The following is a 27,292-nucleotide window of genomic DNA, read 5'->3' as shown; positions in this document are numbered from 1 at the left end:
TGTCACAAAATTTAAAATATGTCACAAAATTTAGTGACGTTTAATTAAGGATAATTTAGCTATCATATGTAAATGTTTAGCTAGGGAGTGGTTCCGGTGAGAACTTTTTGAAAATGAGAACTTTGAGAACTAAAAATCATATTAGTTCTCGGATACACTAATATCAGTTGACATCACAAAACATATCAATTACTGATATTGAGTCAAAAATTGATATTCATGAATCATCAACTGATATTTAATAAAAAACTGATATATTTTGTAATACCAACTGATATCAATATATTTGTGAACTGATATAATTTTGTGTTTTGATTTTAAGAAAAATTCTATCATGATCTAATCTGTCTTGTGTAGCTATTTATATGACATGTACTCCCTCCGTCTATGAATAGGAGTCTCATTTCTATTCGGCACGAGTTTTAAGAAATGTTAAGAAAAGTGAGTGGAAGAAAGTTAGTGGAATAGGGGTCTCATTTGTATATATTAGTTTTAAATGATATGTGGGTGGAATGAGTTAGTAGAATGTGGGGTCTCTTTACCATTTATAGTAATTATGAACCGGTACTCCTATTCGTGGACGGACCAAAATGAAAAAACGGGACTCCTATTCGTGGACGGAGGGAGTAAAAGGGTAACTATTTGTTGTGATCATACTAATGTAATAGGTTCAAATATGGTAGTAGTAGCATAGTTTCACACACACCCACATGTATGTGTGTCAGTGTGTGTGTAAATTTGAAGCACTTCTCTCTCTCTCATGATGTAGTTAGTAAGATTCTAATAGATCTTTGCCATTGAAAGCAAAGCCAAAAGGCTAAAACAATATGGATTTCAACGTAAATCACGCAAACAAAATTAACAAGAATTCATCATCACCACGTAATCCACTCCACTTAACATCTTGTCAAAACTCATACTCTTTCACACATGATTCACGAACACATTCATTAAACATAAAATTTACGTATGTAAAATACTAATGTCGGCATCAAGTTTGAATTTCCACTAATTAAGATTATCATATTTAATTAAGAGACGATAAGAGTGTGTATAAAGTTTTGAATTTCAACACAAATCATATGAAAGATATGATGATTGTACAATTCGATATTTACCTTAAAAATTTTCAAAATACACATATTCAAGTGTGGGGTAGATTATGTACCCACCATTCATGTCATAATTAATATTAATTAATGATTGAAAAGCCATGAAACCAATCCAAGAAAAGAGTGGGGTAGATTATTTAAATGACTAAAAATGACCTAAAATATGTTCTTATTGATCATATTTTAATTTATTTATTTTGCTTTTCTACCAAACTTTTCCTAATGATATTACTAAAATATTCCTTTTATTTTCTGCCAAATTTTTTTAAAGGACATTGGCGATGACTGAATTCCTGAGTTTAGATTGATAAACACACAAAACAATGTTGTTTGTACAAAAACATTCTTGCCCATGCATGCACAACTCAGTATAATGAAGAGAGAGATGGGCTTCACGATATCTCTAATCATGAATAAATTTAATAAAATTTAAACTAATATTGTAATATTCTCTCTGTCCTATAGTAAGAGTCCATTTTTTCCTTTTTACTTTATCCATGATAAAAAGAAAAAAGGTCCACTATCACTTTTATTATAAAATGATAACCAGGTCTCATATTTTAATAACTCATTCCATAACATTTTGTTATAAAATTAACGTATATAAAATTGAAATTCATACTATACTAATTTTTTTCAACTCATTTTCTTTTAAATTTCTTAAAACACGTACCAAGTTAAATACAAATTCCATTGTGAGACGGAGAGAGTCCAAATTTTTAAGTAAGGATGTGAATATCACGTGGGGTATGAAATTATGAATGTTGACATTTCTGATGTCTAATTGAATGAAAATTTGCTACTTAATTATCCAACAAATTCTGGTATACTGTTATAAGTGGTGTATGACAAGAAATTTAATGCTATACTTTCTTCTCCATGTATATCTCCAAGAAAGGTCAAGCACAAGGACGACATGAAGTAGAAGTTAGGTAAATACTAAATGCCTTACAAATTTAACTGAAGTTTGGTAGTACTTATTAAATGAGATTATATTTAATGATGATAAATAGACAGAAAAATCACTAAATTTAGGTAGTTTCTAGTTAATCCCATAATTTTAAAAATATCCGATTACATCATAACATTGACAATTTTTTCAATTGTCCCATAGCTAAAAACATCCGGCGTCCTAGGTGTTTTGAATTTTTTATGATGTACAATAACATATATGGACAATTTATCAAAATTATGATATAATCAGATATTTATTAGAATTGACTATGATTTTTTGACAATTTGGCTTTATTACTAAAGTCCCTTTTCAGAAAATGAATGATGAATATAATATTGGATAGCATTAATACTCAAAGCTGGCCAAACAGTGCTACAATTGCACCATAGGAATGATTCATTTGTGGTGTTTCCACTTTTGAAATCTTGTGGATTACCAAATCTTGCAATATAAATAACCTATATACTATTTTAATGTTTTTATCTTGGACTTTTCACTGATGCCCAGCTGTTTGCTGCAAATAATGGATGATTATAAATATATAGATAGGTCTGATTTTGAATGTTGGCCCATGATGAAGTGAATGTGTTAGCTAGCAAGAAAGTGGTATGTGTATAGTAACACAAAAACAAGGGGCAAACTCAATCATTTGATACTGCAAAGCTCACATGCATCACATTCTTCACTCCAATCCCCACACACCATATATATATAGTTCATAGGCTCCACAAATTATTTAACATTCTACTACTTTTTCCCTTGGTCTCAATATTATAAGGCTAGCACAATAAATTTTCATTTTTCCACGAATGCAAATAATTTTTATGGGGAAACCCTAATACTAATAATAGAAACAATATCGATTCAATCGTATATCCAAATTTTTATTTTTTCTTCACCTTATTTTCGTGATAAACAACATGATCTTTAAGTTTTTTAAAATTTGGCACTGAATTCAAATTTCGTTGGCCGATAGCTAGATTCTTTGGAAACATGATGAAAATATGAAGGTATCATTATAAAGCTCCCAGTGATACTTTGGCATGTAAAAAAAAGAAGAATATATAAAGTTTTGTGATGACGGTTGTCGTATGACTTGTATCCCTCCGTCCGTCATTTATAATCCTACTTTAACTCGTCAAGGATTTAAGAAATTGTATGACTTTATGAAGAAAAATGGAGAAAAAGTAAGTGGAATGCAAGCCTCACTTTTATATATTGATTTTATAATAGAATGTGAGTGCAATGATTTTAGTTGAATGTGGTGTCTATTTACTAAAAATGAAAAAAAAAAAAAGTAAAAGAGACTTTAAATCGCGGACGTCCCAAAATAAATGGGATGCTTTTACGCGGATGGAGGGAGTATTTCATGCCCACTTCAGTGACCTAAAAAACAAGCTATAACGGCAAACAAAATTTTGTACTCATCATAAAATAAGTCTGTGTATTTTTTACCAAGAAAAAGACAAAATATATACCCCCTCTGCCCCATAAAAATATGGTGCATATGATATGACACGTGAATTAAGACAAAATTGGTAAAGCGGAGAGGAAGAGTAGTTAAAGTAATGTTAGTGGATAGTGAGATCCACGTTATTATTAGTGTTTTAATAGTTGTACTATAAGTTAAAAAATGAACAATTAATATAACTAACCCAAACAAGAACCCTAAAAGTTAAAAAGGGCAGTTGTGTAACTTGACATGATAGAGGTGTAGAAGAGAAGGTGAAAAACTCAGAAAAATATGATGTTGATATATCGACAAGTGCAATCTATTGGATTCCTTAAAGTGTTTGTAGGGTATGTTTCCAACTCTCTCTTTCTCACACACACACAAATTTACATGTATAAATACCCCACACATGCAATAATCCCCTTATAAAACAAAACCCCCCATAGCTTCCCCTCTCTCTAAACACACATTTATTACTCCCTTCGTTCCAAGCTGCTTGCTCCATAATATTCCATTTCTCCTTCGTTCCAAGCTACTTGCTCCATAATATTCCATTTCAGTACACCATGACGAAAGTGGACTACGAAAACAAGCCATCATGCAACACTAGCGCCCCCTTAAAGCTCTTCGGCTTCCACGTCACCGAGGAGGAAGACCAAGAAGAGGACTCCTCCTCCGCCACGCGGCCGGACCCACCCGGTGGCCGCCGATACGAGTGCCAATACTGCTGCCGCGAGTTCGCCAACTCGCAGGCCCTCGGCGGCCACCAAAACGCCCACAAGAAGGAGCGGCAGCAGCTCAAGCGCGCCCAGATGCAAGCCACGCGCAACGCCGCCGTCTCCTACATGCGAAACCCCATCGTCTCCGCCTTCGCCCCGCCCTCCCACCTCCTCTCCGCCGCCCACGCGCCGCCGCCGTGGGTCTACGCCCCACGCGCCCCGCCCCCCTTCCACGTGTCGCACGGGTGCGTCTTCTCCGCGGGCCCCTCTGCCCCAAGCGGGCCTAGCGTTGGGCCTTCTTCGAAGCCCATTTTGGGGTATAATGGGCCGTCGCTGAGTAGATTTTCGAGTGATAATGGGCCTAGCTTTGACGATGGGTTTGGGCTGGATCTGCATCTCAGCTTGGCTCCAGCCGCGCCGTGAGGACTCTCTCGGCTTCAATCGGATTTTTCTGTACATTTTTTTCTTCTTCTGATTTATTGATTTATTTTTCCTCTTCTTCTCTAGTGACACATTTAAATTTTTTTAAAAAAAGTGCTCTCTTTACTTTAATTTTAAATTTAACACTAGATGAAATTTATGTAACTAATTCGGAATTTGTGGGTCCCGCATTGTAATGTATTTCGTTCGATCCAATTGGTAGTTAGAGTTATAATAATAGGATTGGAAATATTAGTATAGTTTTGATGTCCTATACTATCTTCATTCCTTGTTAAATGGAGCGTTTCTCTTAAATACAAGATTTAAGAAAATAATTTAATGATTAAATATGGAGAAAATAAAATAAAAAAGAGGAGAGACATATTAATAAAATGTGTTTTTTGTTATAACTAAAAATGATACAAATAACGTGAGACAATTTCGAATAGAATACGATTCAAGTAACATATAAGAATATAGGTATAGTAGTCCATGCAAAAATGGCATAATGATTTTCATGATATTGACAAAATTATTGTCAACCGCACAAACTGAAGTATAGGTAGTTTAGTCATTATTGTCATCATTATTTAGACCATTTAATTCCACCTACACAAAAGAACAGTGTAGGGTTTTCAAGCTTTCATTCAAAGTTTAATGCCATATTTGTCATATGTTTACAATACATTCAATAATTGAAGTTTCAAACTTCATTAATTAGATTTGAAGGGTCTCATTGGATGCTTGCAAACGAGTACTTTAATAATGTGGCAGTCTGAATTAAATTAGTTGTTTATTTCAACAACTACTTGAATTTGAGAAGAAAAAATGGTCAGATATAGTTGGGAAAAAAATAATTGGGCAATAAATGATAAATACATAAAAGTATGTATATAGGTAGACGTGAGAAGCCAATGAGATTTATGTTTAAGGAAGCTTAGGTGTAAGCACGAAAACAAGTTAATGCAAATCCAAGAATGAAGCATTTAAAAGTCTTATCTTTTTCAAGCTTTCCCACTTTTTTTTTTTAATCATTTTTCTTTGGGTTAAAAGACTAAATATAATATATAATAATATTAGCTATTTGAGAGGGGAAAATGTTCAAAATGGCACCTTCTTTTCGGTGGAAAGTAACGTTTTTTTTTTTTTAATAAATTGATGGTGTGTCTTAAGTCGGTGCCTTTTCATTGCATGCTCTAGCTTCATGTTGGCTTTAAAGTTTTAAATTTATGATTTATGTTAGTAAGGAAGGATCCAAGAACCTTTTTATGGTGAGAATGTGAGAATTCTTCGATCACGAACATCAACGGGTTGCATCACCTTGTCGGGTGAATGCAATTGCATTCATCCAACATGTACGAATCTCAATTTTATTTTTTAGTGCTATTTAATGGCGAATGCAATAATTTTTGATGCTCGTTGAAATTCTCACATCCTCATAATAAGAAGACCTTTATGTGAACCATATTTACAAAAATTTACGATATGCAATGACAATAATTAAGTTGGAAACTTACAATTTATTTCTCATTTAATTATTTCCATGCATAAAGTCTTTGTTCATCATATTCTTACATTATGGAAAGGAAGACTACACTATATAACTTAATTAATTAGGATATAGAAGTACACAATTTACAAATATATATTCATAGTATGAAGTTGAGTAGTAATGATGTGAATGAGTAGGGACATGATGATAATATATCAAATTATGAAAAGAGGGCTACAAGAGATTAAACATCAATAAATTATAAGGGATTTGCAGATTATATGCCTTTTCATGTCTGATTAAAAGATTTTTGTGTGAAATTGATGAGCCGATCTTAGTGAAAAAGAAACAAAGGATTTACACAATCTGAGATTCTTGAAAGCTTGTGGACTTATATAGCAAGAAGTGTATTTTCTACAATCCTACGATAACTTTTTTTGGAGATAATGAACGTGATTGTTGTGTGCAAAGGAAATTTCAAGAAAATCCAATCCCATAATTATCCCACAGAAATAAATCGTACGACTAGCTGTTATTTGGGGGCCCTATAGTTGCCCCCATTTTTATTTTACCCCCTAATCAAAGTTAGAATTGATGTGTGTGGACATCCATCTCATGTAAAATCAATCAAAAAATTATATGAGAGAGAGCATCTATATATGTTCAAAAAATTAGTTATGACTTATGCCGACAGTGTGAAAATATTTTTAGGGTCCAATTTCATTTTCAGTAACAAGAGTCTTACTTTTTCCTGATTTCATGAAATGTGGGTAAAAAAATTATTAATGGAATATATGTAGTGAAATATAGATTTGATGAAATTGTATTTCTACTTATAGACAGATCAGAATGAAATTTCTATTGGCGGATGGAGGAAGAATATTAATAGTAAGATTATATGTAATTAAGCTCGATTTTTCAATATATACACATGCAACTTATATTGGAAACTTTGATGATGAAAACATTATAATTATATTGATTCATGTCATGTACATTCTTGATTGATAAGACTGCAAATTAAGGTCAGTTTTTTTATTTTGGGACCATGACATGACATGAGTCACATGACAAACATCAAGTTGATGTACAATGATGTAAGGTTTTAAGTAGAAATAAAATGTTTCCAATTACATGTTTTGTTTCAACTAAAATATAATTGCATGTGTGCCCTAATCAAGATTTCACTGTCAGGGACAAATTAGGGTTGTTTTTTAGGAGTAAATTATGGCATTGATAATGGATCAGATTCCTAGGAAATGCTTCAATCAAAAATAGCACAAAAATGTACTAGTAATGATTTTCAGTTAAGTAGATAACGGGCATGCCTCTCTTTATATTACCTAGATTTGATAGTGACAAAATACTATTTTAGCACTTACTGAAATTTAATTGGAAAACTAGCCGCCCCACTATGGAGTTCCCCATCTAGTGTTATTAATTATATCATGTTACTCACTTATAAACTTTTTATGATATTTTGAACTTAATTTTTGGATGCAATCATGCCAAAATATTGTCACGAATCATTTATATGTGTTTTAAATATTTGCCCCTTTAATTTAAAATTACATCCATGCCTTATGTTTTGTGCGAAGAACTCTTTGTGTAACCATCATGTCAAAAAGTAAAAAATATTTCAAATCTATAGTGATAATAAAGTTAAAAATTTATTGTTACAGCTTACAATCGAAAAAAAAAACTCTTAATTTGGCGGGTTGTCGGTAAAACCAAAATAGTTATTGAGAAACCATAAAAATGAGTAAATTTTGGGTACGAATCTACTTGTTGATTCTTGAATTATATGTGGGGATGATTGAACCTCCATAGTTGTACCTTGTGGGACATTAACTTGTACAAGTACATGATTTTGGCTTACTATAAGGGAACCCTAAGTGGGAGTTGTTACACTTTTATGACATCCTTTGATGTTTCACCAAATTTTTGTCATATCAATATCACATCAACAATTTCCTTAATTTTAATTTTCACCAAACGCAGTCTAATATGGAGTTCTCCCTCCGTCCCATAGGAATATGAACTTTATATTGGACATGGATTTTAATGCACAATTGATAAAGTAAGAGTGAGGTAGAAAGAAAAAATAATTAAAGTAATGTTAGTGGAGATTGAACCAAGTTAGATTGAAGGTGATTTTGTGTTTTATTGCTACATAATCGAACACCTCTCCGGATATACGCATTGAATTTTACCATCGAACCGTGATTCATTTCCCCTTCGTGTTATACTGAAGCAAGTACTCATCATTCATGCTTCAATTGATGTTTCATCTTCAATTTATTCACAATTATTATGGGACGAAGAAATATTTCAAAATTTGTGAATGATGAAAGAAAATAGGTTTGATCGGTTTATATATAAATTTATTAGAAGAAAAAAAATACACTCATAAATCCAGATTCAGATATAACAAGACTATCAAGAAAGGGGAAATTGAGAAGTAATCAAAATTGGTGGTGTTTATGCACCAGAGCTACAATGCTTACAAATAGGTTAAGAATTTTCATGGACAAGATTAATAGTCAAAATTCTTGCATTAGAAAGGAAAATACAAATATCATAGATACAGTATAGTATGATTTGTTACTACTGACATAGTTCACAGGTTAAATCTGTTGTTCGTAACTGCTATTTATCGGTTGGTTTAGCCGACTGATCTTTTTCAGCAGGCGGCACACTTTTGGTATCGACCTGAGCGGTCTCTGGTTGAGCTGGTACGCAGGGCCTCCAGACAGTGCCATTCCCGACATCCATCAATGCGATTCCCTTTGCTGCAAGATCGCTCCTAATTTGATCGCTTCTAGAGAACTCTTTGTTCTTCCGGGCTAGTGTTCTTTCCTCGATTGATTGGAGAATATCCTCTTCGGTTAACTCTGCCCTTCTCAGAGCCTTGTCTTTCAGTTGCTCCAAGACCTGAGGCCCGATAAAACAAATTACTACGTAACAGCTCCCAAAATTACTGGTGATAGAGAGGTAGAAAATGAGGTACCTCAGCGTAGGTTGAACTGGAAAGTAATCCAAGAGTGCCGAGAACTTGCTTGATCTCTACCTCTAGATCAATAAGTGACTTGACAATGGATAACTGTTGTTGCTTCTGCTGTTTCTTCTGAAGTAATCACACGAACAAATTGTCCAAATTATGTAAGTTGCCAACATGATGAAAAGAAGAGGGGAGGGGAGGAGAGGGGAGATATCGATGAACATCCCTACCTTTAGTGAGTTTACACTCGTGTTGATGTATTTGAATGCTTCTTGCAGGGAAGCATTTAGGATGGTAGGTGTGTGCAGATCATCGGCTAGTTTTGTCTCAAAATCGTTATGCAGCCTACTTATGCATTCTTGTGCAGCGGGACTGATACGAACTTTAGGATTGTTGACTCCAGCATCTTCTCTAAATGCTGACAACGCATCTTCACAATCTTTAAGTGTCTGTTGATAATGAAAACAACCCATAAGTAACACACGGTGAAACATAAAATCTCTGTTATTGTTGGTTTTAATGTTCATATACAGAGTGCAATGTGAGAGAAACCGAACTTACCACAAGTAAAAGAACAAAGTATGAAATCAAGAATGCAAGATACTAAGATAGCTTGTACATAAAACCATAATACCAGTGCAAGACACCAATGGTTAGTTTCTGCTGCATAAAAATTACGAACATAGAACAGCATAGATGTTAAAAGTATTTGAAAATCTATGTTTAGTTAGAGTTCATATGCTGAAAAGAAAAGTTGATATTTTGAAAAAGAAAACCATGAACAAACTATGAAAGCGAGTTGAAAATATAAGCAATAACTAGCCATCTAAGACATGTGTACGTTGCCTGAAAGGTATTCACCTGATATATGTAGAAAACAGCATCTGAAGCAATTTCTATCTGAGATATGGAATAATTGACTGGAGAACGGTAGTGAGTTCCCAAGAGGAAGTGCCTTAGTGCAAGAGGATGGTACAATTTCGTAACCTGGGAAAGAATAATTGATTAAAGGCAAAGCACCCCCGATAATCACAAACATGGTTCAAAAAGTATATAGAAGGAAGTCAGGAACTAATAACTCGAATATTTACCTCACGAATGGTGAAAAAGTTTCCGACAGATTTTGACATTTTCTCATCATTTGCTGTAACAAAACCATTATGTATCCAGTAATTAACTGTGCTCTCTGAGCAAGCCGCACAACTCTGAGCAATCTCATTTTCATGATGAGGAAAGATCAAATCCATCCCACCGCCATGAATATCAAATGCGTGTGTCAAGTAATGAGCACTCATGGCACTGCATTCAATGTGCCATCCTGGTCTTCCAGGACCCCAGGGGCTGTCCCATTGTGGCTCCCCAGGCTTTGCAGCCTACAATGAGAATAGAATTAAGAAATTCACGAGGCAACCCAGAAACCATTTTTTGATAAGAATTAAGAAAACAAAATTCTCACCTTCCACAAAGCAAAGTCAGCAGGATTCTTCTTCCTTGTATCTACAGCAACCCGTTCTCCAGCTCTATTATCTTCTAGCTTCCGCCCCGATAAACGACCATAATTTGGGAAACTATCAACAGAGAAGTAAACATCTCCATCAACAGGATAAGCACAGCCATTGCTAATAATCTGCAAAATTGAGAATGTAAATAACAAAAGAAATGTAAATGATGAACTAAAGAAGGATAACATAGAAAAAGAAGAAGCTCCAGAATAAGACATCAACGCAGCCACATATACATCATACAATTTGCATCAACTTACTAAGACACAGGCATCGCAGAGAGAAATATAAAGTAGTAGTAGCATTTAAATTAGAAGAAAGATCATATTGTATTGTATATACTAAAGGGACAGAAATACAAGGAATCCAAAGGACCTTAGCTATCATATCCTTGATTTGCTCCATATGATCAGTAACATGTGGTTGGTTGGTTGGAAGAAGGCACTGGAGATCAGCCATGTCATTAAGAAACTCTTGGCAAAACCGCCCACTCAATGCTATTGGGTCTTCACCAACCTCATTCGCTCGACGAATAATCTGCAAATAAATTCCTTAGGAGTCACTGCATATATTTAACACAATTAAATTGGACACACACAGCCCCTAACCAAATTGTACATTTAAATAACATGCCATATAAATCCATGCAACCTTTATCACAGGTTTGGGATTGCCAATACGACCGTTTTTTTTAAATCAACATATACATAAATTTGACACGAGGAAAGATATTTAACAAGATGATAACTTATCCCTTGACAGCATTCAACATTATAAACCTTCATTGCTCCCTATCTTTAATTCTATGTAACCGATTCACTAGATCCAATTCTGATAGTCGTGAACATAGAAATAAACAATTTACCATAAGATCTCACCTTGTCATCAACATCCGTGAAATTCCGCACGTAAGAAACATCATAGTCCAAATATTTGAGATATCTAAAAAAATTCAATTCAAATATTCAATAAATGCAGTTCATAGGTTAGAGAATAGTAGTTTAACAAGTAATTATCAGGAGACGTGAAGCAAAAATCATGTTACATATCCAATAAATCAACATTTCATCACCAATTCAACGATTGCGAGTTGCGACAATTAGGTTCAGCTCGTTTCGAGAGATTGAACACATTAATGATTACCAGCTCCTCAAATACTCGATCCTCTCCAAAATTCCTCGACCGATTCCATTCATTCACTCTATCTCTATCCGAATCACTCTCTAACAAGCACAAAATAATAAAAATTGGAAGAATCGCAAACCGGTAGAGAACATCGAACGCAACGTAGGCGCGGGCGTGGCCGATGTGGCTGAGATCGTAGGAAGTGACGCCGCAAATATACATCCCAACTTTGCCCTCAACAATTGGCTTAAATACCTCCTTCTCCTTCGTCATACTGTTGTACAATTGCAGCTCCGGCTTCTTCCCCGCCATTTCTACTTCAATTGACACAAAATTCTGCAGCTGTTGAATTTGAGGGCTCTGGAAAAGGAAAACAGCGACAAAACCCTACTGCGGTTGAAATTTCTGTTAAGTGTATTTGACTATAATAATAAGTTAATAACAGAAAATATTCTCCTAATTACTACTAATACTCATGTTTTTGTTTTTGGCATTTAACTTTGATTACAATTTACAGTCAAAGGTTCTCAATTTACTTTCCACGTGCGATTTTCAGTTTGAAAAAGAAAAATTATGTAATTCCTTTTTAGCAATAATTTGATTTAGAAAAAATGTGAATCAATCTCAGAGGTTGACTAATGACTATATTTTGTGTGTATGAATTTTGAGAGAATTTTAATTAATATCTTAGCTTTAGATTTTATTTTATATCGTGGAGTATTAGTTTTGAGAAATTATTTAATTATAGTCAATTATAATAAAAAACAATTTTATGACATTTTCTAATACTTTTACATTGATGGTGTTTGTGCTTTTCTTGAGATAGAGATTTTGACATATTACTCAACATTATTTTTTTGGTTTAATAAAGCAATTAGGACAAATTTTCTTTTCCAACGAAATTGAATATCATTACTAAGTCAAAATTGTAGTAATAAAAATATCCATATTCACATAATTGACAAAGATTAGGTATTAATCATATTCTTCTACTATAGAGTTGGAGGAAAAAATAAATTTCACTAGAAGTCTTGCTATAAAATATATGGAGTAATTAAAATTTCTCATGTGTGTGAGAGCCCAATACATAACTAGTCCATCAAATAAAACCTCAGATAAAAAACAGAGGAACGTTAGAAATCTCCAGCAAAAGAAAAAAAAAACATAAAAATATCTATAAAGAAAAAAAAGGATGGAGTTTATGCATCAGAGATTCAGAGCTACAAAGCTTACAAATAAGTTACAAATTTCTTGGTCAATAGTCCGAATTCTTGGAGTAGAAAGGACTATCTATCTGTTGTTCGGAACTTCTATTTATCGGTTGGTTTAGCCAGCTGACCTTTTTCAGCAGGCTGCGCATTTTTGGTATCAACCTGAGCGCTCTCCGGTTGAGCAGGCGGCACATTTTTGGTATCAGCCTGACCGCTCTCCGTTTGAGCAGGCGGCGCCTTTTTGGTATCAGCCTGACTGCTCTCCGGTTGAGCTGGCACACAGGGCCTCCAGACAGTGCCATTCCCGACATCCATTAATGCGATTCCCTTTGCAGCAAGATCACTCCTGATCTGATCGCTTCTCGAGAACTCTTTGTTCTTTCGGGCTAGTGTTCTTTCCTCGATTGATTGGAGAATATCCTCTTCAGTCAACTCTGCCCTTTTCAGAGCCTTGTCTTTCAGTTGTTCCAAGACCTGATAAAACAAATAAATGTGTTAGAGCTGCCAAAGTTACTGGTGACAGAAAGGTCGTCGATGAGGTACCTCAGCGTAAGTGGAACTGGAAAGTAATCCAAGAGTGCTGAGAACTTGCTTGATCTCTATCTCTAGATCGATAAGCGACTTAACAATGGATAATTGTTGTTGCTTCTGCTGCTTCTTCTGAAGTAATCAGACGAACAAATGGTCAGTATTACGTAAGTTGCTAATGCTGAAAAGAAGAGAGGGGAGTGGAGATATCGATGAAAATCCCTGCCTTAAATGAGTTTACACTCGTGTTGATGTATTTGAATGCTTCTTGCAGGGAAGAATTTAGGATGGTGGGTGTGTGCAGATCATCAGCTAGTTTTGTCTCGAAATCGTTATGCAGCTTACTTATACATTCTTGGGCAGCAGGGCTGATACGAACTTTTGGATTGTTGAGTCCAGCATCTTCTCTAAATGCAGACAACGCATCTTCACAATCCTTAAGAGTCTGTTGATAATGAAAACAACCCATATAATGCTATGTAACAACTATGAATGAAATATAAAATCTTTGTTAATGTTGGCTTTAATGTTCATAATATACAGAGTGAGTAAGGTGAAACTGTGAAAGAAAGGAACAGCAAATTACGAAATCAAGAATGCAAGATAGTAAGATAGCTTATGAAGAAAACCATGATACCTATCACAGAAACCAATGGTTAGCTTCTGCTGCCTAAGAATAAAGAACAACATAGCTGCTAAAAGTATTTGAAAATCTATGTTTGGCTTGAGTTCATGTTGGAAAGAAAAACAGATATTATGACCAAACAAAACCAAGAACAAACTAAAGAAGCGAGTTGAAAACAGAAGCAATAATTTGTAGTCCATATATGATATGTGTATGTTGCCTGAAAGTTTCACCTGATATATGTAGAAAACAGCCTCTGAAGCAATTTCTATCTGAGAAATGGAATAATTGACAGGAGAACGGTAGTGAGTTCCCAAGAGAAAGTGCCTCAGTGCAAGAGGATGGTACAATTTCGTAACCTGGGAAAGAATAATTGATTAAAGCACCACTAATCATCACAACATGATTCAAATATTATAGAGTAGAACTGTAGAAGGAACTACTAACTCAAATATTTACCTCGCGAATGGTGAAAAAGTTTCCAACAGATTTTGACATTTTCTCATCATTTGCTGTAACAAAACCATTATGTATCCAGTAATTAACCTTGCTCTCTGAGCAAGCAGCACAACTCTGAGCAATCTCATTTTCATGATGAGGAAAGATCAAATCCATCCCGCCACCATGAATATCAAATGTGTGTGTCAAGTAATGAGCACTCATGGCACTGCATTCAATGTGCCATCCTGGTCTTCCAGGACCCCAGGGGCTGTCCCATTGTGGCTCCCCAGGCTTTGCAGCCTACAATGAGAATAGAATTAAGAAATTCATGAGGCAAGTAATTCACCAGAAACCATTTTTTGAAAAGAAATAAAAGTTCTCACCTTCCACAGAGCAAAGTCAGCAGGATTTTTCTTCCTTGTATCTACAGCAACCCGTTCTCCAGCTCTATTATCTTCTAGCTTCCGCCCCGATAAACGACCATAATTTGGGAAACTATCAACAGAGAAGTAAACATCTCCATCAACAGGATAAGCACAGCCATTGCTAATAATCTGTAAAATTGAGAATGTAAATATCAAAAGAAATGTAAATGATGAACTAAAGAAGGATAAAATAGAAAAAGAAGAAGCTCCAGAATAAGAACATCATATAGTTTGCATCAACTTATGAAGACACATGCATCCCAGAGAGAAATATAAGTAGCATTATAATTAGAAATTAGAAAGACCATAATGTATACTAAAAGGATAAAAATACAAGGAATCCAAAGGACCTTAGCTATCATATCCTTGATTTGCTCCATATGATCAGTAACACGTGGTTGGTCGGTAGGCAGAAGGCACTGGAGATCAGCCATGTCATTAAGAAACTCTTGGCAAAACCGCCCACTCAATGCTATGGGGTCTTCACCAACCTCATTCGCTCGACGAATAATCTGCAAATAAATACTTTAGGAATCACTCCTTATATTTAAACCAACTAAATACGACTAACGATCTGACCTTGTCATCAACATCAGTGAAATTCCGCACATACGTAACATCATAGCCCAAATATTTGAGATATCTACAAACATTCAGTTCAAATATTCAGTGAATGCAGTTCATAGGTAGGAGAATACTAAAGCTGGACTATGTAACAGATACCATAAACTTAAAACCGTAAAAAGAACATAGACGAACACAGTTTTCCCAATCCTAGAGCCAAATTGTTTTAGCACTTTAACAAATCCAGAATATAAATATCTTAAAGTCCATATCAAGTTACTCGATTCAGAAGTTTTACAAGTAAAATGAATCAAGAGATACCTTCTGCCAGAGCATGAAGCAAAAACTCAAACAATTATAGCCTAAAATCAACATTTCATCACCAATTCCATAAAATGCAACAGCTAAGCAGTCAAATTAGAAAAACCTTAATTAATTATTGCAACAGCCTAACAATTAAAAAAGGCACAAAAATTACTCGATCCTCTCCGAAATTCCTCCATTTCCATTCACTCACTCCATCACTGTCCCAATCTCTCTCTAAATTGCACAAAACAAGCAAGCACGAGGGAATCGCAAACCTGTAGAGAACATCGAAAGCAACGTAGGCGCGCGCGTGGCCGATGTGGCTGAGATCGTAGGAGGTGACGCCGCAAATATACATCCCAACTTTACCATCAACAATCGGCTTAAATACCTCCTTCTCCTTCGTCGTAGTGTTGTACAATTGCAGCTCGGGCTTCTTCGCCGCCATTTTCTCTTCAATTGACAAAAAATTCGGCAAAACTTAGGGCTTTGCCTTTTGCTCTGCTTCAAATCGGAAACGTCACAAAGCAAACAACAAAACCCTACTGCCGGTTGGAATTTCTGTTTATTATACTATCAATATACTTTCTTAAATATTTTTGAAGATTATTACAATCCATCATTTATTTTGGGAGCTGAATATTTAATTATACCTGATTATCCAATTGAAAAATAATATAAATTCTCTTTTACCATAATTGATTTATATATTACTCCTGAAACATTATTAAACCTCATCATCCAATTAAAAATCTTTTGGAACTTATCATAATTTTAATTTGCAGTTTTAATTTTGAAGAATTATTTAATGATAGTCAACCAGGAGTAAAATCAAAATCTCCGTGATTTCACGTATTACTCGATATTTTAATGCGAATAATTAGGATGGTGTTTTCGGGATGTCACTATAATTATTCTTTGCTCTTTTTTTCTATGAAATTCATTCGCATTACTCAATTAAACTTATATTTAGTACTCCTATTGGATGATTGATACTTCTACTACAATTTTTTTTTACTAGCTATAAGTCTATAACTAGGCCTGTAAATTCGGGTACCAGCAGACATCCAAACCCGAAAATTCGAGTATCCAAATCCGAAATCTCAAAAATATCATACCCAATACCCGATCCGCATGTGATTTCGGGTACCGTAATACCCGATGCGGGTACCCGTATCCAACTAATCGGGTACCCATAAACCCGAAATTATTATATTTCAAATTTATTCTAATTATATAAAGTATATTTTGATGAGAACATAAATTATTAAAAATAGAAAAAATACTAATAGTACTATTTATTGATTATTATTAAAAATTTAATCTTTAATTTTAATGTTTTAGCTTTCTCTAGATTGAGATTCTACGACATTATACAGATATTCACTACTTAATTTTAAAATAAAGAAACTTTTGGCACAACTTGAACTCAAAATAGATTAAAATAATTTTTTTAAGATTTTAAATAAAAATGTAAATAAAAGAGATAAAGCATAACTATATATTGAAAAAATAATACTAAGAACGTAAATAATGCATATGATGTTTAAATAAAATAGAAACAAATGTAAAGAAGTGGTATTAAAATCTAGATAATAGAATAATAAAATGTCAAAATAGTCTTAAATCGGGTTGCATTATACTAAAACATTCATAAATCTAAATGAAATTAAATAAATTTACCCTAAATTTACCTTACGGGCCGTATGCGCTATACTAAATCGAAATATTTATCATAAATATATAATTAATCGGGTATTAGTCGGATACCCTAATACGGATTTTGAGTACCCTAAACCCGAAAAATCCTAACATGAACTACTCAAACCCGTACCCAAACCCATAATTTCGGGTTTCGGGTATCCAAAACCTGCCGGGTATTGAGTCGGGATCAGGTTTACCCGACCCGCTGAATAAATTTTCACCCTATCTATAAGACTATAACTATTAATTTTTCAAGATTCGAAATACTGAAAAGGAAAATGATTTCAAGATTCGTGATATAGAAAAGGAAATAGGAATATAATTTCAAGATTCGTAATTTCGAAAAAAAAACCTAAAATGTAAAAAAGAAAGAAACGGTAGAAATTGAATGTGCTGAAGTGCGAGACAACCTAAAATTAAAACCGCTGAATAAAAAAAAAAAAAGAAACGGTAGAAATCTCACGCCTAAAAAGAAACGTAAAAAAGGAGCATCGAATAAAATAAATAAAACTTATTAATTTAATGGATTTTAGTATTACTAATTAGATATTGAGGGAAAATAATTACAGTTGAGTTTGAGCAGAAGCAATGGTGGGGAAGAGCGCGACTGAAAGCGGCGGCGGCGAGGCGCAGGATTTGTTTCTGAAGATAGGGCTAGATGAGAGGACGGCGAAGAACACCGTCGCTAACAATAAGGTCACGGCGAATCTCACCGCCGTCATCCATGAGGTATGCCTGCGTTTGCAGAATTGCAAGTTTTGCGATTGCGTTGGCGGAGTGTGATTTCTAGTGTTGTTTTCTGTTTGTGGATGCCGGTTTTGTGATATATAGTTGAAGTATCTGCCTAATGTTTTACAATTTTGTTGTAATTGGAAGGGAAAGAGAAGTTCGTTCGTTCTCAGATGTGATATGGATTGTGATTGAGAGTTTTATTAGTGATCGAATGTGGTTTTATCTTTGCATGTAGTATTCTTCCATTTTTTGAAGTTATTTGAGTAAAACATTAGTTAGTTTCGGATTTAGCTATGCATCACCTCAAAAATCTGCAAACAAATGCTTTTATTGGATGTAATGAGGTTAGATTAGATTGATAAAGTTGTTGATGTTCATAGATTTTTTTGTTCTGTGGTGATTAGGAAATGGAGATAAGGTATAGTCAAGCATTTAAGATCATCTATTGCCAATTTATGCGATATTTTTGTTCCATTATAAGTTATTGTACAAGTTAGCTTGTTTTTAAGTTCAACTCTGGTGTTGCAGGCAGCTGTGACTGATGGATGTGATCGAACAGTTGGGAATCTACTTTACACGGTGAGAACAGAGCAGCATGTCTCCATTTCAATTTTCCATATGCTGATTGTGGACTTTATTTCTTAACTGAGATGGATAGAATATGAAAAGTTAAAATGATACCTTTTCTTGGCAGGTTGCTACGAAGTTCCCTACAAATGCGCTTGTACATCGCAGGAAGTTGCTTAACTACATCACTTCATTAAAGGTCCGAAGCTCATATATTTATGTATTTTCGTAAGAGGTTAAGGCTTGAATAGTTACTTTTGAGTATGCCAGTAGTTAATCAGTATTTCTTATGGCTGCAGATTAAAAGTCCTGCCCAGTTGGAAGCTGCCTTTATATTTCTTACTAACATTGCTTCTGACAACTTGAAGATTGATGAATTTGAAGCTGCGTGTGGTGTAGGTATGATGCAATATTATAATTTATAATTCATTGTAGATATAATAATATTTATATTTTAATTTGAGTTGGATTGCGGGCTCTATAACCTTTTCGAAAGAAGATTATGAACCATCAGATCTTTGCCTCTTTAATTATCTTGAGATCCTAGCTATTATGTTAAAGGTGTAAAACTTTTCTTTATCCATCATGTGAACCGCTATGGTTTTGAGTGTTATTCTTCTATATGCTATTTGATTAATTACTATTCTGTTAATGCCTTATGAGTTATGACTCTTATCCTAAAAATTGAATCTTGTGTTGACTAGGAGTTGAGGTTTCTGAGGAAGATATTGAACATGCTGTAGATGAGATTTTTGAAGAGAATAAAGCTGCTATTTTGGAGCAGCGGTATCGAACAAATGGTTGGTAATTCCATATTCCAGAAGCCAGAGTGGGCTTAATTTATTTTACATATGCTAATGAAATAATATGGCCTTGTATGAGATGCATATTTGTTATTTTAAGTAGTACTGGAACTTTGTGTTTGAACTGGTTTAGGCTTTGTTAGTCAGGTTGATGATTATATTTTATGGAGTTTGCTTATATTGGACATTCCGGGTTATTGACTTTGTGATTAATAAGGCTTGTAGTTGATGTATAGAACAGTTTGCATCCGACCCATCTTGCATGCGAGTAATTCTTATAAGAAACTTGTCTATTTTGGCTCGATTTATTTTCTTATGATGATCATATGTGTATTGATCAATGATATTAATACAGTTGGCGAACTGTTTGCTCATGTCAGAAAGAAACAGCCGTGGGCAGATCCAAAGGTTGTCAAGGTAATATTAACACCTGCTAGAGTTTGCAAAAGTCCTCTAGAAATTAGCATAACAACATTAAGATATGTATTTATGCATAGTTTTGTTTATTTTTCTGACTTGCTCAATTGCTGCCACCAGAAAATCATTGATACTAAATTATGCGCCCTGCTTGGCGAGAGAACAGCCGCAGACAATGAGAAGCCCGTAAAAAAGAAAAAAGAGAAACCTGCAAAAGCAGAGGTGAGGCTTTTGAATATATGTAGTCTTTCACTATGGAGTGAACATTTTGTTAATCTAAATAACTGTATTTCTTACAATATGTTTTTTTGTTCTCTTGTCTTATTGCCAGAGGGAATTAATATTACTAGCGTTCAGCAGTGTAAAATTATAATTTGTTCAGTATGATAGTAATTATGCAAATTTTGCGTACATGACACTCGGTTTCCTTTTACTGTCTTTGGTGCCACCAGGAAAAATCAGTTGAAGTGACAACAGCTCCAGAAAAACCAACTGAAGAAGAAATCAATCCTTTTTCAATATTTCCTTCACCTGATGAGAACTTTAAGGTGGTAAAATCTGTACTTTTGATCTTCTTTCGTGTGAGTTGCTTGGATCTCTTTTGGTGAGTTTATACTTTTGGATATCTGAAGGGGAAAGTTCAAATTTTGGATGGTTCTAAAAGTTGCACTACTCGCTGTTCTAACTCAGTGATAAACTTGACTTAAATTACTCCACTTCATTCCTTTCCTCATGCTTTATTATGATGACATCATAAACCCTAATTTGTTGGTTTTTAGGTACATACTGAAATATATTTCAGTGATCGTCCGGTGCTTAGAGCTTGCAATTCAAAGGAAATACTAGAGAAACATCTAAAGGTCACAGGTGGAAAAGTACGTACACGATTCCCACCTGAGCCAAATGGGTATCTCCATATAGGTCATGCCAAGGTATATTATTTAGCTGTCTAGCATCTCTGGTTATATTTTTATCGGAATTTCTCACAATTTCTTATTCGTTAATGAATTGTTTAGGCTATGTTTGTGGACTTTGGCCTGGCAAAGGAGCGAGGGGGAGGCTGCTATCTCAGGTCTGGAGAGTGCTTCTGTACTAATTGTCATAAGAGTCTTCTTTGTTTCGTCTTACATATTTTGTTGTCACTGTAATGTCACAATTGAGATTTTTGGTCTTCTAACCATTATTTTGATACATAGGTTTGATGACACCAATCCAGAAGCTGAAAAAAAGGAATACATTGATCATATTGAAGAGATTGTTGGGTGGATGGGCTGGGAACCATTTAAGGTATAATTCGTTACCCAAATGGTTGACGGTCTTGTGGAAATCATCTGATGAGTTTGAAAATTTCAGATCACCTACACTAGTGATTATTTCCAAGAGCTCTATGAATTAGCAGTGGAGCTGATACAACGTGGTCATGCTTATGTAGATCATCAGGTGAATTTTTTAGTTTGAGCACTCGTATAATCTTTCTTCTCTATATCCTAATGAATCTTTTGTTCTGTTGTTGAATCTTACCTTTTTCCTTGTTATTTCTTGCTTTATGTGTGACACCTGGTAAGTGGTGACAACTGACAACAATTCTCTTTATTGTTTGTTGCAGACACCTGATGAGATAAAAGAGTACAGGGAAAAGAAGATGAACAGTCCTTGGAGGGATAGACCAATTGAAGAATCTCTCAAGTTGTTTGATGACATGAAGAAGGGGTTAGTTGAGGAAGGAAAAGCAACATTAAGAATGAAGCAGGACATGCAGAGCGATAATTTCAATATGTATGATCTAATTGCTTATCGTATCAAGGTAAGTGTCTTGGCATGGACGTTTGACTTTAAGAAACTTGAAAGTGATGCTAATGTGCTTCCTCTTTCCACTGTTCAGTTCACACCCCATCCCCACGCAGGAGATAAATGGTGCATCTATCCGAGTTATGATTACGCTCATTGTGTTGTTGATTCTCTTGAAAACATAACACATTCGGTAAGTAGCTTTGCTTGTCGAATTATTTTCCGTATTCACTTTTCTTTATAGCTTTACTTGATACTCAATGCTTGCACAATAAATACATGGATGGTAACGTTTTCTACTTCAACTGGTTTTTCTTGTTGTCTGTCTCTTTAACAAATAAAGCAAGAGCTTTATTTTGTTTGTTATACCTCATGTTAGATGTGTTTTTTTCCCTAAATGATTAAGTCAATCTTTTCATGCAGTTGTGCACGCTTGAGTTTGAGACACGACGAGCCTCATACTACTGGTTATTGGATGCACTGGGTCTCTACCAGCCATATGTATGGGAATATTCTCGATTGAATATTACCAATACAGTGATGTCAAAGCGTAAGGTGTGTAGTGTTGAAGTAATGAAAGGCTGTGAGTAGGTAGTTCAATTTCACAATCGGATCTGATCCTCTTTGGCATGCTCTTGCAGTTAAATCGACTTGTGACAGAAAAGTGGGTCGATGGTTGGGATGATCCTCGCCTTATGACACTGGCTGGATTGAGACGTAGAGGCGTAACTTCTACTTCAATAAATGCTTTTGTTCGAGGAATTGGGATTACTAGAAGGTTAAATATCTGTTGATTGTATCCCACACTTTGGTTTCTTAATGTGCTTTGATGATTGAAAAGTAAAATTATGTGTTCTGCAGTGACAATAGTTTGATACGCCTGAACCTCCTAGAGTACCATATAAGGGACGAACTGAACAAAACAGCACCTCGGACCATGGTTGTGCTAAACCCATTGAAGGTGTGTATCTTCCCATATTTATATGCATTGAGTCTAGAATCACCATCAGTTCTTTTATGGGCATGCACATTTGTGAATTTTGAATTTGGGAGCATGACGCCCCATCTACTATTTTATGTATTCCAGGTAGTAATTACAAACATGGATGCCGCAGTCATGGATCTTGATGCCAAGAAATGGCCAGATGCTCCAGCAGATGATGCATCATCCTTTTATAAGGTATGGCTTGGTGCTTCGTGTGATGCTTCGGTTGTCCATCCTGCTTCTTTTATTAATTTTAGTATATTTATGCATCATACTTGTGTTATTGATATTTGCTGACTGCAGTTTGATGTTTATTCTTTTTTCTTTTTTAGGTCCCTTTCTCTAAGGTTGTTTACATTGAACAATCTGATTTTCGTTTGAAAGATTCTAAAGATTACTATGGACTTGCTCCGGGGAAATCTGTCCTCCTTAGGTGCCTCTTTTTGCAGCCACTCTTAAAGTCTCGCGATAGCTTACACTTTTCAGATGGCACTGAAATATTCTTCTCCGTAATGTAGGTATGCATTTCCTATCAAGTGCACAGACGTGGTTTTAGGGGATGACAATGAGACTGTGCATGAGATTCGTGCTGAGTACGATCCGTCTAAGAAAAGCAAACCAAAGGTAAGCCTTTATATAACCGTACGAGCATGAATGAATATTTAGATTTTCGACTAATATTAAATTACTGACTATGTTCTACAGGGCGTTCTGCACTGGGTGTCAGAATCATCACCAGGGGTTAAGCCTCTTAAGGTGGAAGTTAGATTATTCGACAAACTATTCAATTCTGAGGTTGGGACTTCTTCGCTTATCTTTGAGTCAACTTTTCACTCTGTTTTAACTTTCATAGCAGCATTATATACAAACTCACTATTGCTTGGTGTTGTGACCAGAATCCTGCGGAACTTGATGACTGGCTCAGCGATCTGAATCCACACTCGAAAGTTGTTATAAAGGATGCATACGCAGTGCCTTCTGTCAAAGATGCTACCGTTGGAGACAGTTTTCAGTTTGAAAGACTAGGTATGCACCTCAATCCCGCAACTTCTCATTCTTGATGTAAAACTTTTTAGACTCTCGATTAATGGTATTTTCCAACCTCACGGATTGAATGCCGTATACATATCTACCCGAAAGTTGGGACTTGCAACGTTGATTTCAAGAATATATGAGCCAAACTGCTAGTGACTATCCAACCCGAATTTTTGTATGATACAGTTGAGTCATTTTCGTTTCAGGCTACTTTGTTGTTGACCCGGACTCTTCGCCTGAGAAGCTGGTGTTTAATCGGACTGTAACATTGCGCGACAATTATGGTAAGCAAGGGAAGTAAATTTGGAAGGCCGAGCAACACGGCACACAATTACAATTACAATACATCGTCCAATTCTGTAAAACACAATGTTTTTTGTAATTTCAGAACTATTAATTTATAATTCCAGTTGTTAAACATCATATCAGTGATAGTTTTCGTCTAACCCGTTTTTTATGTTTTTAATAGAAACCCATTTACATTCTTTCGCTTTTGACATATTTTTCTTTTTTTGGATGCTCTACTCTAATTGACGTATTTTGTAAAACGAAAATATCATTATTTTAATTTTATTCTCTCCACTCTAATTTACAGAACAAAATTGCTTAAAATCATATGCCGAATAGGAAATGCTAAACTTAGAGTAAGACGGCAGAGTATGCCTTTAACACTAACTGGATAAATATTGTTTGAATAAGAAGACTGATAATTAAATGCGTGAAGCCTAATTTAGCATCAAAATCCCTTATTTTTAGATATTAGAATTAAATGGCACGCCGGTGGCCGGAATCCAGGAATCTCCGGCCAAAAAGTGCCCCACCGAGAACTCTGCTGCCTCATCTTCACTATCAATGACGTGGAATCCCGGCCAATTAACCCTCCCACTAGTGTCTGCACCTTTGCCGGAGTTCTTGTACTCACCGTAATACAAAGTCTTCAAAGCGTAATTCCCTTTCCACGGCAGCCAGCCCGCCGGCGCAATCAAATCATCGATTTCACACTTGATGAACACCGTCCTCGAATACTTTTTCCACGGCCGCCCTAGATAATTCTCCGCCGGAGCTTCACCTGGCGCCGCCGTAATCCGTGAGTTGTGGATCACAATGCCGGAGTTGGCGGAGGCGCTTTTCCGGCCTTGTGCGGTGATGGTGTTTTTCTGGTTGGGCAAAGCTTGCCTCAAGTAGATATTGCAATTTTGGATGACGGTGACAGCGTGGCCAAAGATGAAGTCGACGGTCCCATATATGTCACAGTCGCGATAGAACTGGCGGTTGGAGTGGACGTAGAGGGTGTCTTGGTAGCCTTGGAAGCTGCAATTGTAGAAAACTGAGTTGTCCGCTGTGGAAAGGAGTGCCACTGCTTGATCATTCGCGGGCCCGGCCGTGTTCTCGAATGTTATGCCCTGGGCGATGAAGCCGTCGCCACGGACACCTACATTGTAGATTTACGGTTTAGCTTATCGAAAATTACTCTCGTAGTGGTAGTGTAAATATAACCAAGATAAATGCAAACAAGACTTTCAACTTGTATCAATAAGTCGGGGGTTCAAATCATCACAACCATAAAAGTAATAGAGTAACATTCGTAGATTTTTTTTCCTATCTTTTCTTATCGCAATAGTGTAATTACAACTGACTATAATAATTACAATCCAAACCAACCCACTTAGATGAAAAACAAACATATTTGAAATTTGTATCGATCAAATTATGCCATGACCAATCTAGCATTGTTAGAAACATTGGACATTATTATTTTATAAAAGTCACGTCGAAGTTAATTTGACCCCAACAAAAGTACCTCGTTCCTGAAGTAATTACTACTCCGTTTTGAAGCATTAATTGAGTTATTTTATTTTCTTTGACAAAAAACCAATATTTTTATTTTTTAATTTATTCTCTCTGCTACTTTATTTCCTTTTTGCACTTAGCAAGGGACGAATGTAGTAGTAATTTAAAGTAATAACGTTTCGCTTTAAGTAGGACGGAGGGAGTAATCAACTTACTAAAAGTTGCGGAACCGAACGTTGAGGAGCCGTTTCGGACACTGTTGCTCCCGGTAATAATAGTTTCGTCGATTCCATCTCCAATCATCCTTAAATTCTTCAAATTCTTGTCCACCACCACATTTTCATTGTAAATCCCCTTCTTGACATGCACAACAACTCTCCTGGTTCCGGCGGCGCGCGCCGCAGCTAAGCCTTCTTTGATAGTTTCATAGGTACCAGAGCCATCTTGCGCCACCACTATATCCGCGGATTTTTTTAGCTCACCGGAAAATTGGATTAATTTCCGGTCGCTTATCTTGCCGCCCTTAGCTAAGGGACTTGGTGAGGAAATGGCCTTACTAATGACTAGTGCATTGTAAATCGACTTGGTGAAGTTAGCATTAGCTAGGTTGAAAGATGGGGATATTGAGGAGAGAGGAGGCAAGCCAAAATCAAGAAATCCATCTTGGCATGTTTGTTCATTGGCTAGTGAGGCACTCAACCATGTTTGCACATCGTTTCGGTTGTTTTCAGAGGCGATGGATTGATTGAGCCGATCTATCGAGTCTTGGTAAAGATCTTTGCAGTCGTCCCAGGCCGTTCTGGCTTGATCGTGGAACGAACTTGGGTCCATGGTGGAAATGAGTTCGTGGGCGATTTGAGCATGGGCTAGGGTTTCCCTGAGGCTTGAATCGAATAGTTCGTGTGCTTTAGTATCAATTGGAGCACTAGCTGGAGCGTAAAATGCGGAAACCGTGGTCCCGAAGTATGCTGGGATTAATAAGAGAGGCAAAAGAAAAATATGATTGGTCATTTTGTGCATGCCAAAGGTTAATTAGTAGTAGGATGTTTTTTTTTTGGAAGAGGTTTAGAAGGTAAAATTGAGTTACAATGGTTTTATAAGGGTATATTACATTAGTTAATTAAATAGAGAATCAAGTAGGGACTTAGTGCACATTAATTCATTGTGCATCAATTTCTTCTTTATGATCTCTAATGAATTGTTCATAACTACGTTATATAGTTACTATTAAATATATAGTTGACTCAAAAAAACGAAGTAGTTACATCACACCTCAGTTTTAATGCAAACCTTTGAATGTATATTTAATGGATATGTAACATCCCAAACTTATTGATGTTATCAAATTCAATTTAAAGCAACTTTTTTTAGAGTTAAGTTAATGTATTATATTCACGTCCGGCAGAGAGTGTTCCTTTTTCCATTTCGACGTAATAAGAGTCTCATTTCAATATTTATATAAATACTTAAATAGGTTTTATGTTCCTCTAACTTATTACTTCATTTAGCCTATTAAATTTATCTAACCGTTATTTTTTCATTTCATTTTTGACAATCATAAATGAAGGCTCTCTCTCTCATATACACACAA

The 27,292-nt window shown here is 35.4% G+C and overlaps 5 protein-coding genes across 5 annotated transcripts; 2 read left to right on the top strand and 3 right to left on the bottom strand.

Moving 5' to 3' along the window:
• Positions 1-3,964: 3,964 nt before the first annotated feature.
• On the top strand, positions 3,965-4,931 carry LOC125216485 (zinc finger protein GIS3-like). The gene has a single exon (XM_048118200.1). The coding sequence runs from the start codon at positions 4,087-4,089 to the stop codon at positions 4,660-4,662; it is 576 nt and encodes a 191-aa protein (XP_047974157.1). The 5' UTR covers positions 3,965-4,086; the 3' UTR covers positions 4,663-4,931.
• Positions 4,932-8,687: 3,756 nt separating this feature from the next.
• LOC125215889 (cysteine--tRNA ligase 2, cytoplasmic-like) lies at positions 8,688-12,186 on the bottom strand. Its single transcript, XM_048117471.1, has 9 exons — positions 11,919-12,186; positions 11,533-11,596; positions 11,030-11,191; positions 10,609-10,779; positions 10,244-10,525; positions 10,014-10,139; positions 9,383-9,601; positions 9,162-9,278; positions 8,688-9,085 (listed from the first exon to the last, which is right to left on the bottom strand). The coding sequence occupies exons 1-9, from the start codon at positions 12,089-12,091 to the stop codon at positions 8,801-8,803; spliced, it is 1,599 nt and encodes a 532-aa protein (XP_047973428.1). The 5' UTR covers positions 12,092-12,186; the 3' UTR covers positions 8,688-8,800.
• A 745-nt stretch (positions 12,187-12,931) lies between these two features.
• Positions 12,932-16,449, bottom strand: LOC125214909 (cysteine--tRNA ligase 2, cytoplasmic-like). The gene is made up of 9 exons (XM_048116129.1): positions 16,155-16,449; positions 15,589-15,652; positions 15,360-15,521; positions 14,968-15,138; positions 14,603-14,884; positions 14,377-14,502; positions 13,745-13,963; positions 13,534-13,650; positions 12,932-13,464 (listed from the first exon to the last, which is right to left on the bottom strand). The coding sequence occupies exons 1-9, from the start codon at positions 16,325-16,327 to the stop codon at positions 13,090-13,092; spliced, it is 1,689 nt and encodes a 562-aa protein (XP_047972086.1). The 5' UTR covers positions 16,328-16,449; the 3' UTR covers positions 12,932-13,089.
• A 1,695-nt stretch (positions 16,450-18,144) lies between these two features.
• Positions 18,145-24,395, top strand: LOC125215841 (glutamine--tRNA ligase-like). The gene is made up of 23 exons (XM_048117408.1): positions 18,145-18,312; positions 18,844-18,894; positions 19,010-19,081; positions 19,182-19,281; positions 19,587-19,682; positions 20,041-20,102; positions 20,223-20,324; positions 20,555-20,650; positions 20,882-21,034; positions 21,119-21,174; positions 21,299-21,389; positions 21,456-21,542; positions 21,709-21,906; positions 21,985-22,083; positions 22,314-22,445; positions 22,532-22,668; positions 22,752-22,851; positions 22,978-23,070; positions 23,208-23,308; positions 23,394-23,499; positions 23,581-23,670; positions 23,772-23,901; positions 24,117-24,395. Exons 1-23 carry the CDS (start codon positions 18,172-18,174, stop codon positions 24,209-24,211), a joined length of 2,388 nt encoding a protein of 795 aa, XP_047973365.1. The 5' UTR covers positions 18,145-18,171; the 3' UTR covers positions 24,212-24,395.
• A 154-nt stretch (positions 24,396-24,549) lies between these two features.
• On the bottom strand, positions 24,550-26,712 carry LOC125210024 (probable pectinesterase/pectinesterase inhibitor 6). The gene is made up of 2 exons (XM_048109604.1): positions 25,917-26,712; positions 24,550-25,342 (listed from the first exon to the last, which is right to left on the bottom strand). The coding sequence occupies exons 1-2, from the start codon at positions 26,710-26,712 to the stop codon at positions 24,663-24,665; spliced, it is 1,476 nt and encodes a 491-aa protein (XP_047965561.1). The 3' UTR covers positions 24,550-24,662.
• Between the last annotated feature and the right edge of the window lie 580 nt (positions 26,713-27,292).

The sequence above is a fragment of the Salvia hispanica genome, chromosome 3 (genome assembly GCF_023119035.1).
Source record: "Salvia hispanica cultivar TCC Black 2014 chromosome 3, UniMelb_Shisp_WGS_1.0, whole genome shotgun sequence".
NCBI lineage: Eukaryota > Viridiplantae > Streptophyta > Magnoliopsida > Lamiales > Lamiaceae > Salvia > Salvia hispanica.
The sequence above is the reverse complement of the archived record's forward strand: the minus strand, read 5'-3'. Positions and strand labels throughout refer to the sequence as shown.

Excerpts from the sequence above, each read along its gene's own strand:
- LOC125216485 (XM_048118200.1), top strand. The coding sequence starts at position 4,087 with ATGACGAAAGTGGACTACGAAAACAAGCCATCATGCAACACTAGCGCC.
- LOC125215889 (XM_048117471.1), bottom strand. The coding sequence starts at position 12,091 with ATGGCGGGGAAGAAGCCGGAGCTGCAATTGTACAACAGTATGACGAAG. Across the intron at positions 10,526-10,608 it reads CTGACTTTGCTTTGTGGAAG|GCTGCAAAGCCTGGGGAGCC; the intron begins GTGAGAATTTTG and ends TTCTCATTGTAG. Across the intron at positions 10,140-10,243 it reads ACTTTTTCACCATTCGTGAG|GTTACGAAATTGTACCATCC; the intron begins GTAAATATTCGA and ends ATTCTTTCCCAG.
- LOC125214909 (XM_048116129.1), bottom strand. The coding sequence starts at position 16,327 with ATGGCGGCGAAGAAGCCCGAGCTGCAATTGTACAACACTACGACGAAG. Across the intron at positions 15,653-16,154 it reads GCTTTCGATGTTCTCTACAG|ATATCTCAAATATTTGGGCT; the intron begins GTTTGCGATTCC and ends GAATGTTTGTAG. Across the intron at positions 14,503-14,602 it reads ACTTTTTCACCATTCGCGAG|GTTACGAAATTGTACCATCC; the intron begins GTAAATATTTGA and ends ATTCTTTCCCAG.
- LOC125215841 (XM_048117408.1), top strand. The coding sequence starts at position 18,172 with ATGGTGGGGAAGAGCGCGACTGAAAGCGGCGGCGGCGAGGCGCAGGAT. Across the intron at positions 21,543-21,708 it reads ATGCTTATGTAGATCATCAG|ACACCTGATGAGATAAAAGA; the intron begins GTGAATTTTTTA and ends TGTTTGTTGCAG. Across the intron at positions 23,071-23,207 it reads ATGCATCATCCTTTTATAAG|GTCCCTTTCTCTAAGGTTGT; the intron begins GTATGGCTTGGT and ends TTTCTTTTTTAG.
- LOC125210024 (XM_048109604.1), bottom strand. The coding sequence starts at position 26,712 with ATGACCAATCATATTTTTCTTTTGCCTCTCTTATTAATCCCAGCATAC. Across the intron at positions 25,343-25,916 it reads GTTCGGTTCCGCAACTTTTA|GTGTCCGTGGCGACGGCTTC; the intron begins GTAAGTTGATTA and ends TCTACAATGTAG.